This window comes from Dipodomys merriami, unplaced genomic scaffold, assembly GCF_024711535.1.
Source record: "Dipodomys merriami isolate MVZ:Mamm:240054 unplaced genomic scaffold, mDipMer1.0.p SCAF_2, whole genome shotgun sequence".
NCBI lineage: Eukaryota > Metazoa > Chordata > Mammalia > Rodentia > Heteromyidae > Dipodomys > Dipodomys merriami.
The window spans coordinates 40,583,731-40,598,738 of NW_027203381.1; the positions used below are offsets into that span (position 1 = coordinate 40,583,731).

Here is a 15,008-nt window from a genome sequence, read left to right on the forward strand (position 1 = left end):
TGAGCTGTGAACAAGATGTGAAAACATTCCTACAGACTCCTGTTGTCCTCTGCCTGCTGGTCCCCATATTAGCTATTGCAAACTGTTAATACTGTGCTCAATTAACCTTTGTCTACATCCACTCAACCTCTCAAAATAGAACCTTGAGCCCCATTTCAGACAAAAAGATCAATAAATTCCCCCCTCCTTCAATATATAAAATCCTCAATTCCTCTTCTATCCATATCCTGTCAGTTCCAAAATGTCTACACTTCAGAAACATTGCTGTCTATAACCACATAGTTGAAAACTTCCATTTTCTTTCAGTAGTTCTGAAGTCTGCACTCATAGTATTCCTGATCTTCTTCAATACCTCCTAAAATTTCTAGCTCTTGTGAATTATCTAAACTATAAGCAGATTCTAAAGTTCTAAACTATAAACCATCATTCTAATGAGTCTCCCATTTTTATTTTAATATTTAGTTTCCAATTTAAATTGGCATTTTTACATATTCAAATATTCAAAACCTGCATTTCCTTTACATATGTATTTTAATTCACCTAGTTGCTAAACTGTGGCTGGGGAAAATCATTTATTAGGTGAATTTTGCTTCAAAAATTAGGTGATTACCCCCTTAAATTAGGTCACACTATAATCAATCTTAAAAACCAGTATTTTCCAAAACAGAAAATCAGCCTAGACTGGATTAGACCTAGACCCTGAAATAAAGTAAACAACAATGACAATAATTTAGATAATTTTGGAGTAACTATTACATAGTCTGTTGAGAATTTGGGGGTTTCAGATATTTTTGTTTGTGTTTTTTGAAATAGACTCTGATAGCCCAGGCTGGCCTAGAACATCTTTGGTTTTGCATGGTTGTTTTGTGTTGGTACTGGGGCTTGAACTCAAAGCCTGGATACTATCCCTTAACTTTTTAGTTTAAAGCTGATAATCTACCATTTGATCCAGCTTTTCAGGGTTAATCAGAGGTACGAGTCTCACACACTTTTCTTGCCTGGTCTGACTTTGAACTGCAATCCTCAGATCTCAGCCTCCTGAGTAGCTAAAATTACAGGTGTGACCCACCCTACCCCCGCCAGCACCCAAAAATACCCCCCCGCCAGCACCCAGAAATAATATGTTTTATATAACCTAGTTACTATCTATTTTTTAAGCTGTTAAAATTGCCATGATGAATAAAATTAAATCAAATCAACTTTTTTTGTTGTTGTTGTTAGTCATTGGGCTTGAACTTTGGGCCTGGACACTGTTCCTCAGCTCTTTAGCACAAGGTGAGCACTCTACCACTTGAGCCACAACGCCACTTCCAGTTTTCTCGTGTTTAATTGGAGAAAAGAATCTCATGGACTTTCCTGCATGGGCTGGCTTTGAACCAAGATCCTCAGGTCTCAGCCTAATGAGTAGCTAGGATTACAGGCGTGAGCCACCAGCACCCAGCTCAAATCAACTTTTAAGATGATAATTTTGTAGGAAGTTCTTGCTTCTACCCTTAAATCTAAACCTAATCAACTGACATTTGAAAGGGCTTTCTGAGGAAGAAACAATTTGTCAATTTTGTTTATAACATCCTATGCTAGAATGTTATACAACCTATACACAAGTATACATTCTATACAAAAGTGCTCCATCCTTGGATCTAGCACTTCTCTTTAATAGCATCCTTACCTGGAGACTGGGATGGCAACCAAAGTCCAATAAAGTCTTCACAACCTGAAGATGGCCTTTATTAACAGCAATGTGAAGTGGTGTCTGTCGGCGCTTATTTCGAGCATTTAGATCAGCACTGCCTCGGTGTAGTACTTCTATAACAGCACCTTCATCTCCAAAAGCGGCATGATGAACTGCTCTATCTCCATCTTTATCCTAAACATGTGCATTTAAATCTCAATTAGTGAATAGTTAAAAGAAAGAGAAAGAGGGCTAAGCATGGTGGGCCATGACTGTCCCAGTACTCAGGAAACTAAGGCAGGAAGATCAACCTGGAGGGCAGCTAGGGGGTTACACTAGGTTGGCACAGTGAGAGTCAATCTCAAAAGCTCTAAAGGGATGAGGAAGGAGAAACTTGTGAAGAAGATATAACAATACACTAAGAACCAGGTGATTTTCAGAAAAGCAAACAGACAACTTGTGGGTGAGGATGGGGGGAAAAACTGGGAGAGAGCGAGGGAAGGGATGATGTTGTCCAAAAGGAAATGTACTTTTTGTCTGACATATATAACTCTAACTCCTCTGAACATCACCTTTATAATAAAAAAAATTTTTTTAAGAAAAGCAAATAGAGCTGCCAAAATAACTAGGACCTAAGTTAAATAGTGATTACCTCCAAAGATAAATGATAAACCTAGATTAGTGTATCAACTAAAAAGTTCTTATTCAAAAAAGTTAGCCAGGCATCAATAGCTCACAACTATAATCCTAGCTTCTCAGGATACTAAAATCTATCTGAAGATCTCAGTTCAAAGCCAGTCCAGGCACAAAAGTCTATGAGACTTTTAACTCCAATTAACCACCAAAGAGCTGAAAGTAGAGCTGTGGATCAAGTAGTAGAGGGAGAAAAAAAAGTTCAAGCCCCAGGACCAACATGCACACAACGCATGCACACAAACCTAACTATAGCTGAGGGCAATGGCTCAATTCTGTATCCTTCGAGGCAAAGATCAGGTGATGATGGTCCCACATTAGCCCAGGCAAAATGTTTCCTAGACTCCATCTCAACCAATGGCTTGGGGGGGGGGGGGGGGGGAAGGGAGGTGCCTGTTATTCCAGTTATGGAGAAGCACAAAACAGTGGCTAGAACCTATCATCCCCCAACAAGTGAAAAGACAAGAAGGAAAACTGTAACTCAGGCCAGCTTGGGCATAAAGGTAGACTCTGCCTCAAAAATAATCAATGGTAAAAGGGACTGGAGGCAGAATGGTAGAATACCTGCCTATCAAGCTTGAGGCCCTAAATTTAATCCTTAGTAATGGAAAAAAAAATTAAGCACAATGTTCTGACTTTAAATCCCAGTACTATTTAAAAATATATTACAATAACTTAAGTGCCATGTCTATGTGCCTCTGATCATATAAAATAATATGTATCAAAATGAACTCCAGAAAATAAAACAAAAAAAATTACAATAAGATGGGCTCCAGAGGCCACACCTGTAATCCTAGTTACTCAGGGGGCTGAGATGTGAGGATCATGGTTCAAAACCAGCCTGAGCAGGAAAGTCCATGAGACTCTTTAATAAAGCACACACAGAGAGAGAGAGAGAGAGAGAGAGAGAGAGAGAGAGAGAGAGAGAGAGAGAGAGAGAGAGAGAGAGAGAGAGAGAGAGAGAGCCAGGAGTTAAAGAGTTGAGCTGTAGCTTAAATGGTAGAGCACTAGCCTTAAGCATAAAAGTTCAGGGACAGTGCCCAAACCCTAAGTCCAAGCTCCAGGACCAGCACACCAAAAAAAGGAAAATAAAAGAAAATAAAACTGTAATAGGTAAACTATAATATAGTTATATCCAAGATGCTCATTTAAAATTCAAACTCTGAGCAACAGAAAACTCCAACATCTAAGATGAGAGGCCTACTTCTAAAATCAGACTCTTTCAAAAGCTGTTTGATAATTCAAACTACAAACAATCAAAGAAAAAAAAAAGGACTTTTTAAAATATGTGTCCTAAACTTTTAAGTTAGCGAACCCATGTGCTGGTGGCTCATACTTTTAATTCTAGCTAATTAGAAGGCTGAGATTTGTGGACCAAAGTTCAAAACCAGCTTGATCCTGGTCAAAAACCTGGATCAAGAAAGTCCATTAAACTCTTACCTCCAGTTAACCAGCAAAAATGCATAAGTGGAGCTATGGTTAAGAGGGAAAATGTCAACCCTTAGTGAAAAAGCTTACAGACAGTGCCTAGGTCCTGAGTTCAAACCCTAGAGAGAGAGAGAGAGAGAGAGAGAGAGAGAGAGAGAGAGAGAGACACACACACACACACACACACACACACACACACACACACACACACACACACACACACACACACACACACACACACACACACACACACACACACACACACACACACACACACACACACACACACACACACACACACACACACCACCTTTGTAATTAATGAAAAAATAGGCAGGTTTATCAAGTTAGCCCTCAACAACTCAAGTTTAGCCTCCTCTAGATGGGAAAGTTTTTCAGATGAAACTGCAACATCCTGCTTAGTTTATAGTTGCTAGATTCTGACTAACTCTAAATAACCTTACACTGACTAAAATTAATGTAATCCTAATATATGTTTAGACAGGAGGCTATAATTATAAAAAATCAAACCACTCTTCATACCACACATAGATTCCAAACTGAAGTTCCAATGGCATTAAGGTATATTATTATTTCCTTTTTATAAGAATATACTCAAAGTTAAATTAAGCATAGGTAAGTATAAAGACTCAAATTAAGGTCAAGAAACAATAAGACTGAAAAAATGTCATTTCATTTATGGCAAAAGCAACACCAAAATAAAACAAAAATAAAAAAAGACTTGAGGGCTGGGAAAGTGGCTCAGTGGTAGAGTGCTTGCCTTGCATGCATGAGGCCCTGGGTTCAATTCCTCAGCACCACATAAGCAAAAAGAAAAAAGCTAGAAGTGGTGCTGTGGCTGAAGTGGTAGAGCACTAGCCTTGAGCTGAAGAGCTGAGGGACAGCGCCCAGGCCCAGAGTTCAGGCCCCACAACCGGACCAAAAAAAAAAAAAGACTTGAGTATCATAGAGATCAAAAAAGACCATGATGAGAAGTGTATGTATGCAACCATTCTGAGTATGACTCCTGGGTACTCGCAGGTGAATTCCCAACAGCATAGCTGGGTTCCAACCCAGCTGGGTTCCACCACAGTGGTGGTAAACGCAAAACCTATCCTGACCTAGGATTATGCTTAAAACACTGATGGATCTAACAAGAAATGTTTTTAAGCTGTCTTTGGTCAAATTTTCCTGTTCAATTAAATAAACAGAAAATACTAAATTCCAAGAATAAAAATCCACCGCATATAGAAATATTTCTAGGGGCTGGGAAGGTGGCTCAGTGGTAGAGTGCTTGCCTTGCATGCATGAGGCCCTGGGTTCGATTCCTCAGCATCACATAAGCAAAAAAGAAAAAAGCCGGAAGTGGTGTTGTGGCTCAAGTGGTAGAGCGCTAGCCTTGAGCTGAAGAGCTGAGGGACAGCACCCAGGCCCAGAGTTCAGGCCCCACGACGGGACCCAAAAAAAAAAAGAAATATTTCTAAAGGGCTAAGGATATAGTTTAGTGGCATAATACTTGCTTATCATGTATAAAGTTCAAGGTTCAATCCTCAGCACTGCAAAACTAACAACAGTAATAACAATAAATTATTTCTAGAAAATTAATTTTTCAAGCTTAGTTTAGTTACCTCTGCTTCTACATCCACATTTTGCTTCAAAAGTAACTTCAAAATATCAACATGTCCATTTTGACTAGCAGCTTGCATAGCTGTGTGGCCAGCACATTGCCCATTTACCTAAATTTAAAAAAATAAACAAAAGGATGAACAAATATCATCAATAAGAATCAATATATACATATAATATAGGTTTAAATCTAGTACACTACATAATTCTATAAAATTACTTAATTGGATGCTCCATTTGTCATAGTATAGATAGTATAGATCATAGTATATATCACAAACACCCTTTGATTTAAAGATTACAATCATTTGTTTAATCAGTATCATTATTTAAGGAGCTATGAAAGAATTTTAACCAATCTGTAGAGCCAAAAGAAGAATAGATGGGCAAAAGGAAAGAAGGAAGTTATTTTTATATAAACAATATACTTCCTTTTCACATTACTAGATTAGACCATAGTTAAGTAAAAAAAAAGCACTGAAGTACTTTTAAAAAATCTATTAGATGTACTATTATATAAACTCAATTCAATAAATGTACCAAGGGCTGGGAAGGTGGCTCAGTGGTAGAGTGCTTGCCTTGCATGCATGAGGCCCTGGGTTCGAGGTACTGCATGCATGAGGTACTGGTTCCTCAGTACCACATACACAGAAAAAGCTGGAAGTGGGTGCTATGGCTCAAGTGGTAAAGTGCTAGCCTTGAGCTGAAGAGCTCAGAACAGTGCCCAGGCCCAGAGTTCAAGCTCCATGACCAGCAAAAATAAATAAATAAATAAATAAATAAATAAATAAATAAATAAATAAATAAATAAATAAATAAATAAATAAATGTACCAAATACCAAGTGTAGGATATGTAAGTAAGTTATCTATATATAATTATTAAAATTTAAAAGCACCAATTTCCAACCTTCACTACAGACACTATATGAACATATAACCTACTAATAACAGATGCTCAAAAATCAAGTAAAATTTCTTAATCCTATCTCTTTTACACACTTCTATACAAATCTGAGAGCAAAGATGACCTTAAAATGTAAAAACAAAGGAAAGGGAGGACTAATACAGAAAGAAAGAAAGAAAGAAAGAAAGAAAGAAAGAGAAAGAAAGAAAGAAAGAAAGAAAGAAAGAAAGAAAGAAAGAAAGAAAGAAAGAAAGAAAGAAAGAAAGAAAGAAAGAAAGAGAGAGAGGTACGTAGGAAGGAAGGAAGGAAGGAAGGAAGGAAGGAAGGAAGGAAGGAAGGAAGGAAGGAAGGAAGGAAGGAGGAAGGAAAGAAAGAAAGAAAGAAAGAGTGGGGGGCAGGCAGTCAGGCAGGCCAACACATTTGTGAAAGAAAACAGGGAAGAGCTAAGTGACTTTATAGGGCAGAAGAAGCCAAAGCCTAAAGAGCACAGGGAACTGAAACCCAAAACCTTTAGAATAAAGAACATTAGCTGGCACAAGATGGACTCAGATTTAAGTCTGATGTGCAACAGCCATATCCAAGAGAAGGATTTGCAGCCTCCATTATTTACATTAGCTAGCTTCCTACTAGCCTCTCAGCAGGAGAAAAAAAAAAAGTTTTTCTTTTCTCAGGACCTTTAGGTACACTTGGAAGGTACTCTATCCTTCGAGCCATGTCCCCAGCACTTTTTGGTGTATTTTTTGGATAGTTTCTCACATTTTTAAGATCTACCTACTTACACCCTCCATTTAACCATTTAGCTGGTAGGTACACACCACCTAGCTTATTTGCTGAGATGGGGGTCTTACTAACATTTATGCCTAGACAGGCAGAAACTTTTTGAACAAAGAGTCCAAGGGGCACAGCAGAGAGAATAAGCAGACAGGATAGGCATTTAACAAATGAGACTACATCAAACTAAAAAGTTTCTGCACAGCTAAGGACATAGTTACTAAACTAGAAAGACAGCCAACAGACTGGGAGAAGATCTTTCCTGCAATACTTCAGACAAAGGCCTAATATCAAAGATATACAAGGAACTCAAGAAATTAATCCATCCCAAACACTAAATGGGCAAAAAGGAGAGACATCTCAGAAAAGGTAAGAATGGCAAAGAAACACATGAGGAAATGTTCATCATGCCTGGCCATAAAGGAAATGCAAATCAAAACACCTCTGAGATTCCATCTCACCCAGTTAGACTGATTGGCCAATACCGTGAATCCAAACAACAAATATTGGCAGGAATGTGGGGAAAAGGGAACCCTAGTGCACTGTTGGCAGAAAACTGGTACAACTCAGGACAGCAGTCTAGAGGTTCCTCAAGAAAAACTAAACATAGGGCTGGGAAGGTGGCTCAGTGGTAGAGCGCTTGCCTTGCATGCATGAAGCCCTGAGTTCGATTCCTCAGCACCACATAAGCAAAAGATAAAAAGCCGGAAGTGGCACTGTGGCTCAAGTGGTAGAGCGCTAGCCTTGAGCTGAAGAGCTGAGGGACAGTGCCCAGGCCCGAGTTCAGGCTCCACGACCGGACCCCCCCCCAAAAAAAAAAAACTAAACATAGATTTTCTTTATGACTCAATCACACCACTCCTGGGCATCTATCCAGAATATCACAAGCTAGGATATGATAGACACCTGCACATCCATGTTCATTGTTCCACTATTCACAATAGCCAATTTGTGGAAACAGCCCAGATGTCCTACAATAGATGAATGGATACAAAAAAAGGTGGCACTTGTACACAATGGAATTTTGTACAGCCATTAGAAAGAATAATATTGTATCATTTGCAGGGAAATGGATGGACCTAGAACAAATCATGTTAATTGATATAAGCCAAGGTCAGAGAGACAAAGAGCCTGTGTTTTTCTCTCATACCTATAGAGCTAAAATAGACTGGGACATAATAACTTATACAGGTCTCTCATACACAGTGAGACCAAAGGAGGTTACTCTTAGGAGATAACAGAAAGGCAAAATGCCTATGTGCATTTGACCATACAAAATTAGTATTTATCAAAATGAACTCCAGGAAATGGAAACAAGAGGATTTTTTTTTTCTTTTTGCTCTGCTTGTCCATTTATATGCCTTTGGGAGTGTAAGAGGAGGTACAGACATGGAGGGACAAAAGGGGAAAAATGCAACAATGGTACTCACTGGACATTATGTTGAAAATGAACTATTACACCTTGTGGGTGGGGACAGAGGGGAAAACTGGGACAGAATGAGGGAAGGGGTGAGACTGTCCAAAAAGAAATGTACTCTTTACCTGACTTATGTAACTGTAACCCCTCTGTACAACTTTATAATAACCATTTTAAAACTTTTTAAGAAAAACATTTTTCCCTGGGCTAATTTTGAACTTGAATATTCCCAATCTCTGCTTTCCTAGTATTTGCAGTAGTAGGCATGCATCTTCACGCCTTACCAAAGATGAGTTTTTTTTACCCAGAATAAGTGAGCAGCTATAGAAAGCAGACCCCTAAATAATGGCCTTTAGGGACCATCTCAAGCTCTACACAAACACAATCACTATAATCAAAGTCAGAAGTCCCATCCGTGTCAACAGAGCTACCAACAACTCTTTAATGTCTTGTTCAGATATGACTAAAACTGGAGATTTTAGGAAGACTAGAACACAAAATGGGGCAAAATACAACAAATAATTTAAAACAAAAAAGAAAGAACAGCCGGGCGCTGGTGGCTCACGCCTGTAATCCTAGCTACTCAGGAGGCTGAGATCTGAGGATCGCGGTTCAAAGCCAGCCCGGGCAGGAGAGACCGTGAGACTCCTATCTCCAATAAACCACCAGAAAACCGGAAGTGGTGCTGTAGCTCAAGTGGTAGAGTGCTCGCCTTGAGCTGAAGAGCTGAGGGACAGCGCCCAGGCCCAGAGTTCAAGCCCCACGGCCAACAAAAAAAAAAAAAAAAAAAAGAAAGAACAAACATTACTTTGGGAAGATGAAAAAGAAAAAAATGAAAAAAATGAAAATACTGTGGAAAGTGAGAAGCTTTCTTTTTGCATTCAATATCAGAGCAAATATTCTATACAAATTCACAGAAAAATGTAGATAGGAATACCAAATATACAGAACAAATATTTATAGATCTAAAGGTAGGGAAACTGCTCCAATACAGTAAGAGTAGGATTATTTTTCTCCCCACTTTCAGTAATAGACATATCTAGACAGAAGATCAATAATAAAAGTTTAATTGTACCTCTGATCAAACAGACCTACAGAACATTTCACTCAAAAAGTACAGAATACATCTTTTTTTTTTTTTTTTTTTTCTGGCTATGGGGCTTGAACTCTGGGCCTGGGCACTCAGCTCTTCAGCTCAAGGCTAGCACTCTACCAATTGAGCTATAGTTCCACTTCTGGTTTTCTGAGTGGTTTATTGAAGATAAGAGTCTTACAGTCTTTCCTGCCCAGGCTGGCTTTGAACCGTAATTCTCAGATCTCAGCCTCCTGAGTAGCTAGGATTACAGGCATGAGCCACCAGCGCCCAGCAAGAATACATACTCTTTATTCCAGCATATGGAACATTCTCCTTAAGAGATCTTATGATAGGCTACAACAATTCTCAACAACTTTTTAAAATGGAAATACTTTTGAGGTTTATTTCCTCTCATCACAATGCAATAACACTAAACATTGATAGCAAAGAAAAGCTTGGAAACTATACAAATGTATCGTAATTAGTTTATTCTTGAGCAATCAATGGATTAATGAAGAAATCAGGAAAGAATTAAAAGCTCTTGGAACAAATGAAAATGTAAAATATAACATACCAAAATCTATGGAATAAACCAAAATCACTACTAAAGGAAAGGGTATGGCAATGAAAGCCTACTCAACAAAAAGCATATGCTGGGACTAACAGTTCACTCACAGGTAGAATACCTGCTTACCATGCATAGGGTGCTAGGTTCAAACTCCAGCACAGAAACAACAGTAACAGCAGCAAAAGCACTGTGGAACACATCAGTAATCCTAGCAACTTAGGAAGTAGAGGGAAGACAGCATGAGTCAAGGCCACACTGGAGTAGATAGCAAGTTAAAGGCTAGTCTAAACTACCTAAAGAGACTTTTGTCTCCAAAAGCAAGGACTGGGATGTAGATCAGTGATAAAATGCCATGCAAAAAGTAAATAAATTTTAAAAAGATATACACATACAGGCATATATATGTCTACAAACACACATATGAAAGATCTCAAAGAAACAAGTTGTGTTTGTCAGAATTTTCATCATTTTGAGAAATACTTGAGGAAAAAAATTCAGGGAGAAATTATTTCTTTGGGCTTACAAAGTTGGGAAGAGCACAGTGGAGCAGAGCAGTTCAAAGCTGACTAGCTTCCTCTTCCTTCACATTTTTATTTCACCTAGGACCTAGGACCTCAACCCACTAGATGCTAGATGGTACATTCAGAACATGTCTTTCTACCTCTATCTTTTCTGATACTGTCCTCCCAAATGTGTCTAGAAGTGAATGTACAAATTTCATAGCATTAGACATCTCTTCAATCCAATCAACAATTAAGATCAACTATCACTCAACCTCTTACTGGACCTCAAGGAAATAAAAAATTAATACAAACAAAGCATGTGCCCAGTAAGCACCAGGACCTAAGTTCAAACCCCAATATTGTCCCCTCACACAAAATCCAAAAATAGCAGGAATGAAATAATAAAGATCAGAATAATAAAGACAAGAACTGAGGGGGCTGAGATCTGAAGATCTCAGTTCAAAGCCCACACTGATAGGAAAACCCATGAGACTCTTACCTCCAATTAACTACCAGAAACCAAAAGTAGAGCTGTGGTCCAAATTAGTTGAGCACTAGCCTTGAGCAAAAAAAGCTCAGGAACTGCACCCAGGCCTTCAAGTTCAAGCCTCACAACTGACCAAAAAAAAAAAAAATCGGAGCAGAAATAAATGAAATATAGACTAAAAAAATACAAAAGAGCAGATTCAATATACTATTACCACATGAAGAAGCTGAAATATGTTTGGTTGTGATAGGCTTGAGAAGAGATCCTAAGATAGAATAAGAAGAGGGAAAAAAATTCAAATAACAATCAGACATTAAGGAAGAAACAATTAATTAACACCACAGGAATACAATGGATCCTGGGTCCTGACACACTATCATGAACTATATGTACATAAAAATCTAATAATCTAGAATAAATGGACAAATTCTTGGACAAAAAGATTCCTTTCGTAAAGATTGATTTCTTATAAAATAGGAAGCCTAAACATATAATAGGACTGGTAAGTATTAAAGCTAACCTCCAAGAAATGTTCAAGATGTCATGCTTCACTATGCATCCCACCAAATAGTCAAAGAATAGCAAATTGTTAAATTATCCCAAAAAGTTAAAGAGCAGCAAATTCTTCCAAATTCCAAATTCTACAAAGCAAGCATTACCCTCCTGCTATAAAAACCAAAGATTGAAAAAAGAGAACATTACAGGCCATACTTTAGGGACAGATGCAAAACTCCTCAACAAATACTCGCAAATATAATCTAATAGCTTATTAAAAAGATTATGCATCACAACCAAATAATTTTTTTGGGGGGGGGTCCGGTCGTGGGGCTTGAACTCTGGGCCTGGGCGCTGTCCTTCAGCTCTTCAGCTCAAGGCTAGCGCTCTACCACACAGTGCCACTTCTGGCATTTTTCTTTTTGCTTATGTGGTGCTGAGGATCGAACCCAGGGCCTCGAGCATGCAAGGCAAGCGCTCTACCACTGAGCCACCTTCCCAGCCCCACAACCAAATAAATTTTATCCTAGTGATACAATGATAGTTCAACATGGACTACTGAACATTATACACCACATCAAAAAATGAAGGGCTGGGAAGGTGGCTCAGTGGTAGAGTGCTTGCCTTGCATGCATGAGGCCCTGGGTTCGATTCCTCAGTACCACATAAGCAGAAAAAGCTGGAAGTGGCACTGTGGCTCAACTGGTAGAGCGCTAGGCTTGAGCTGAAGAGCTGAGGGACAGCTCCCAGGCCCACAACCAAGAAAAAAAGAAGGAAAAAGTTATGCCAGAAGCTGGTAGTTCATGCTTGTAATCCTAGTTACTCTGGAGGCTAAGATCTAAAGATCACAGATTGAAGCCAGACCATGCAGAAAAGTCCCCAAGAGACTCTTATCTCTAATTAACCACTGGAAAAAAAAAGTGGTACTGTGGCTCAAAGTGCTAGCCTTTGAGCACAAAGAAACTCAGAGACAGCGCCCAGGCTCTGAGTTCAAGCCCCACAACCGGAAGGAAAAAAAATCTTTACTGTCTTCAATTGTTTTAGAAAAACTATTTTATGGGATGGGAAGGGGAAACAAAGGAGGAGGCAACAATGTTTGATAAGAAATGTACTCATTATCTTGCCCATGTAATTGTAACCCCTCTGTACGGTATTTTCACAATAAAAAAAAAATAGTCACACTTTAAAGTTGATCTTATGGAAGTTGAGAGACTGGGGAGATTATGAAGAAAGGAGGGGTCAGGAGAGGTATTAAAGATATAGATAACAGGTAGAAGTTGTAGTATGCTACTGCACAAGGAGGTGATGATAGATAACAATTAAGTACTATATATTTCAAAAGCTAGATTTTGAATATTTTCATCATAAAGAAATGATGAATGTTTAAAGACAGATGTCAACCCTAGTTTAAACAGTATACAATATGGATAAATGTATATAAATAGTACCCCACATAAACATGTGTGATCAGTTAAAAAATAAATTTAAGATTTCATTATGTAGTTCAGTGGTAGAGCAGTTGCCTATGATGCTTTAGCCCTACATTCAGTCCTTAGCACCAAACTAATTTAAAATTTTAATTTAAATCAAAGCAAGTTAGAAGTAATGATCAAATAAAGAATATGAAAGTACGCTCAATTACTGGGCGCTGGTGGCTCACACCTGTAATCCTAGCTACTCAGGAGGCTGAGATCTGAGGATCGCATTTCAAAGCCAGCCTGGGCAAGAAAGTCAGTGAGACTCTTATCTCCAATAAACCACCAGAAAACCGGAAGTGGCGCTGTGGGTCAAGTGGTAGAGTGTTAGCCTTGAGCTGAAGAGCTGAGGTGCTCAGGCCCAGAGTTCAAGCCCCACAACCAACAAAAAAAATAAGAAAAAAGAAAGCACACTCAAAACTACTTTTTAAACTTTAAGTAATTAAATGAAGAAAAAGATTGAGCATAATAAAATAGTATAGTAGCTCACCTAATCCTAGCCACATGAGAAGTTAAGACAGGAAGTTCATAAGTTCAAGGCCAGTAAAAAGTACTTGGCAAGTTCAGAGCCAGACTGAGCTACATAGCAAGATCTTATTTTTTAAAAAAAATACTGGGACTCATGTAACTGTAACTCTCTGTATAGTATCTTTACAATAAAAAAATTAAAAAAAAATACTGGGAAACCTGTCTATAAAAATATGTTACTATTTCCTGATGCTGTTTTTCCAGTGTGACATACAAATTCCCGCCCCAGTTGCGCCCCAGTTGCAACAGTCTTGTTACACTCCTTCTTGGAATGTGACTTTCCCCCCCAATTCCTGTACTCCATGTAACACTTTCACAACACTTCTTCTCAGAACTGACCCTACCCCCAAATTCCCACAGTCTATGTAATGGGACCTATGTGACTGCCCATGTGACCCACGTGACTGCCACCTAAAATTTTGCTTAAATTCAGTCTACACCTGTCCCTGGTTGCTGCCTCCATTCCTGCTGGAGCAGCCCTGCAGGTCTACCCCTAATAAAGCCTTGAGCTCATAAAAACAAAAACAAAAACAAAAAAAACACTGGGCACCCATGGCTCATGCTTGTAATTCTTGCTAACTAGGCAGAGATCTAAGGATCACAGTTTGAAGCCAGCCAAGGCAGGAAGTCTGTGACATTCTCATCTCCAACTAGTCACCAAAAAGCTGAAAGCTGAGCTGGGGTTCAAGTGGTAGAACACTAGCCTTGAGCAAAAAAGGCCAGACCCTGAGTTCCAGTCCCAAGACCAAAACAAAACAACAACAAAAACAACAATAATAAAACAGCCATGGCTTAGCACATACAATGTCCTTGGTTTGAGTCTTATCATTAAAAAAAAAAAAGTATTTAGGGGCTGAGAAGGTGGCTAGTGGTAGAGCGCTTGCCTTGCATGCATGAGGCCCTGGGTTCAATTCCTCAGCGCCACATGAGCAAAAAGAAAAAATCTGGAAGTGGCACTGTGGCTCAAGTGGTAGAGCACTAGCCTTGAGCTGAAGAGCTGAGAGACAGTGCCCAAGCCCAGAGTTCAGTCCCCACGACTGGACCCCCCCCAAAAAAAAGTATTTAAATAACTGAGACAAATTATTTGTAACTTATTATCAATCCAGAAATTTCTGTGTTGGTTTCTACAAATGATCTAATAAAGCTGTCACGTGAATTTGTAGGAGGAAAGATACAAACACACCTTAAAACTACAGATCTGATCTTCAAACTCTACCATACTTAAAAAGAAACAGAGCTGTGGGCATAGCTCACATGCTAGTGTCTACCTAACACACAGAAGCCCTGAGTTTGAATCCCAGTACTACCACCACCAAAAAAAAAAAAAAGACATAAAAAGATTTGGGGAAAAGAAAAGGTCTTCAT

General features: G+C 38.9%; 1 protein-coding gene across 1 annotated transcript in view; it reads right to left on the reverse strand.

Moving 5' to 3' along the window:
- Positions 1–15,008, reverse strand: part of Mib1 (MIB E3 ubiquitin protein ligase 1) — a 117,188-nt gene that overhangs the window by 44,351 nt on the left and 57,829 nt on the right. The window contains exons 10-11 of the mRNA XM_070029453.1: positions 5,422–5,529; positions 1,670–1,867 (exon numbers count right to left, since the gene is read on the reverse strand). Of these exons, the coding sequence (XP_069885554.1) occupies positions 1,670–1,867; positions 5,422–5,529 (306 nt within the window). The remainder of the gene's footprint in view (positions 1–1,669; positions 1,868–5,421; positions 5,530–15,008) is intronic.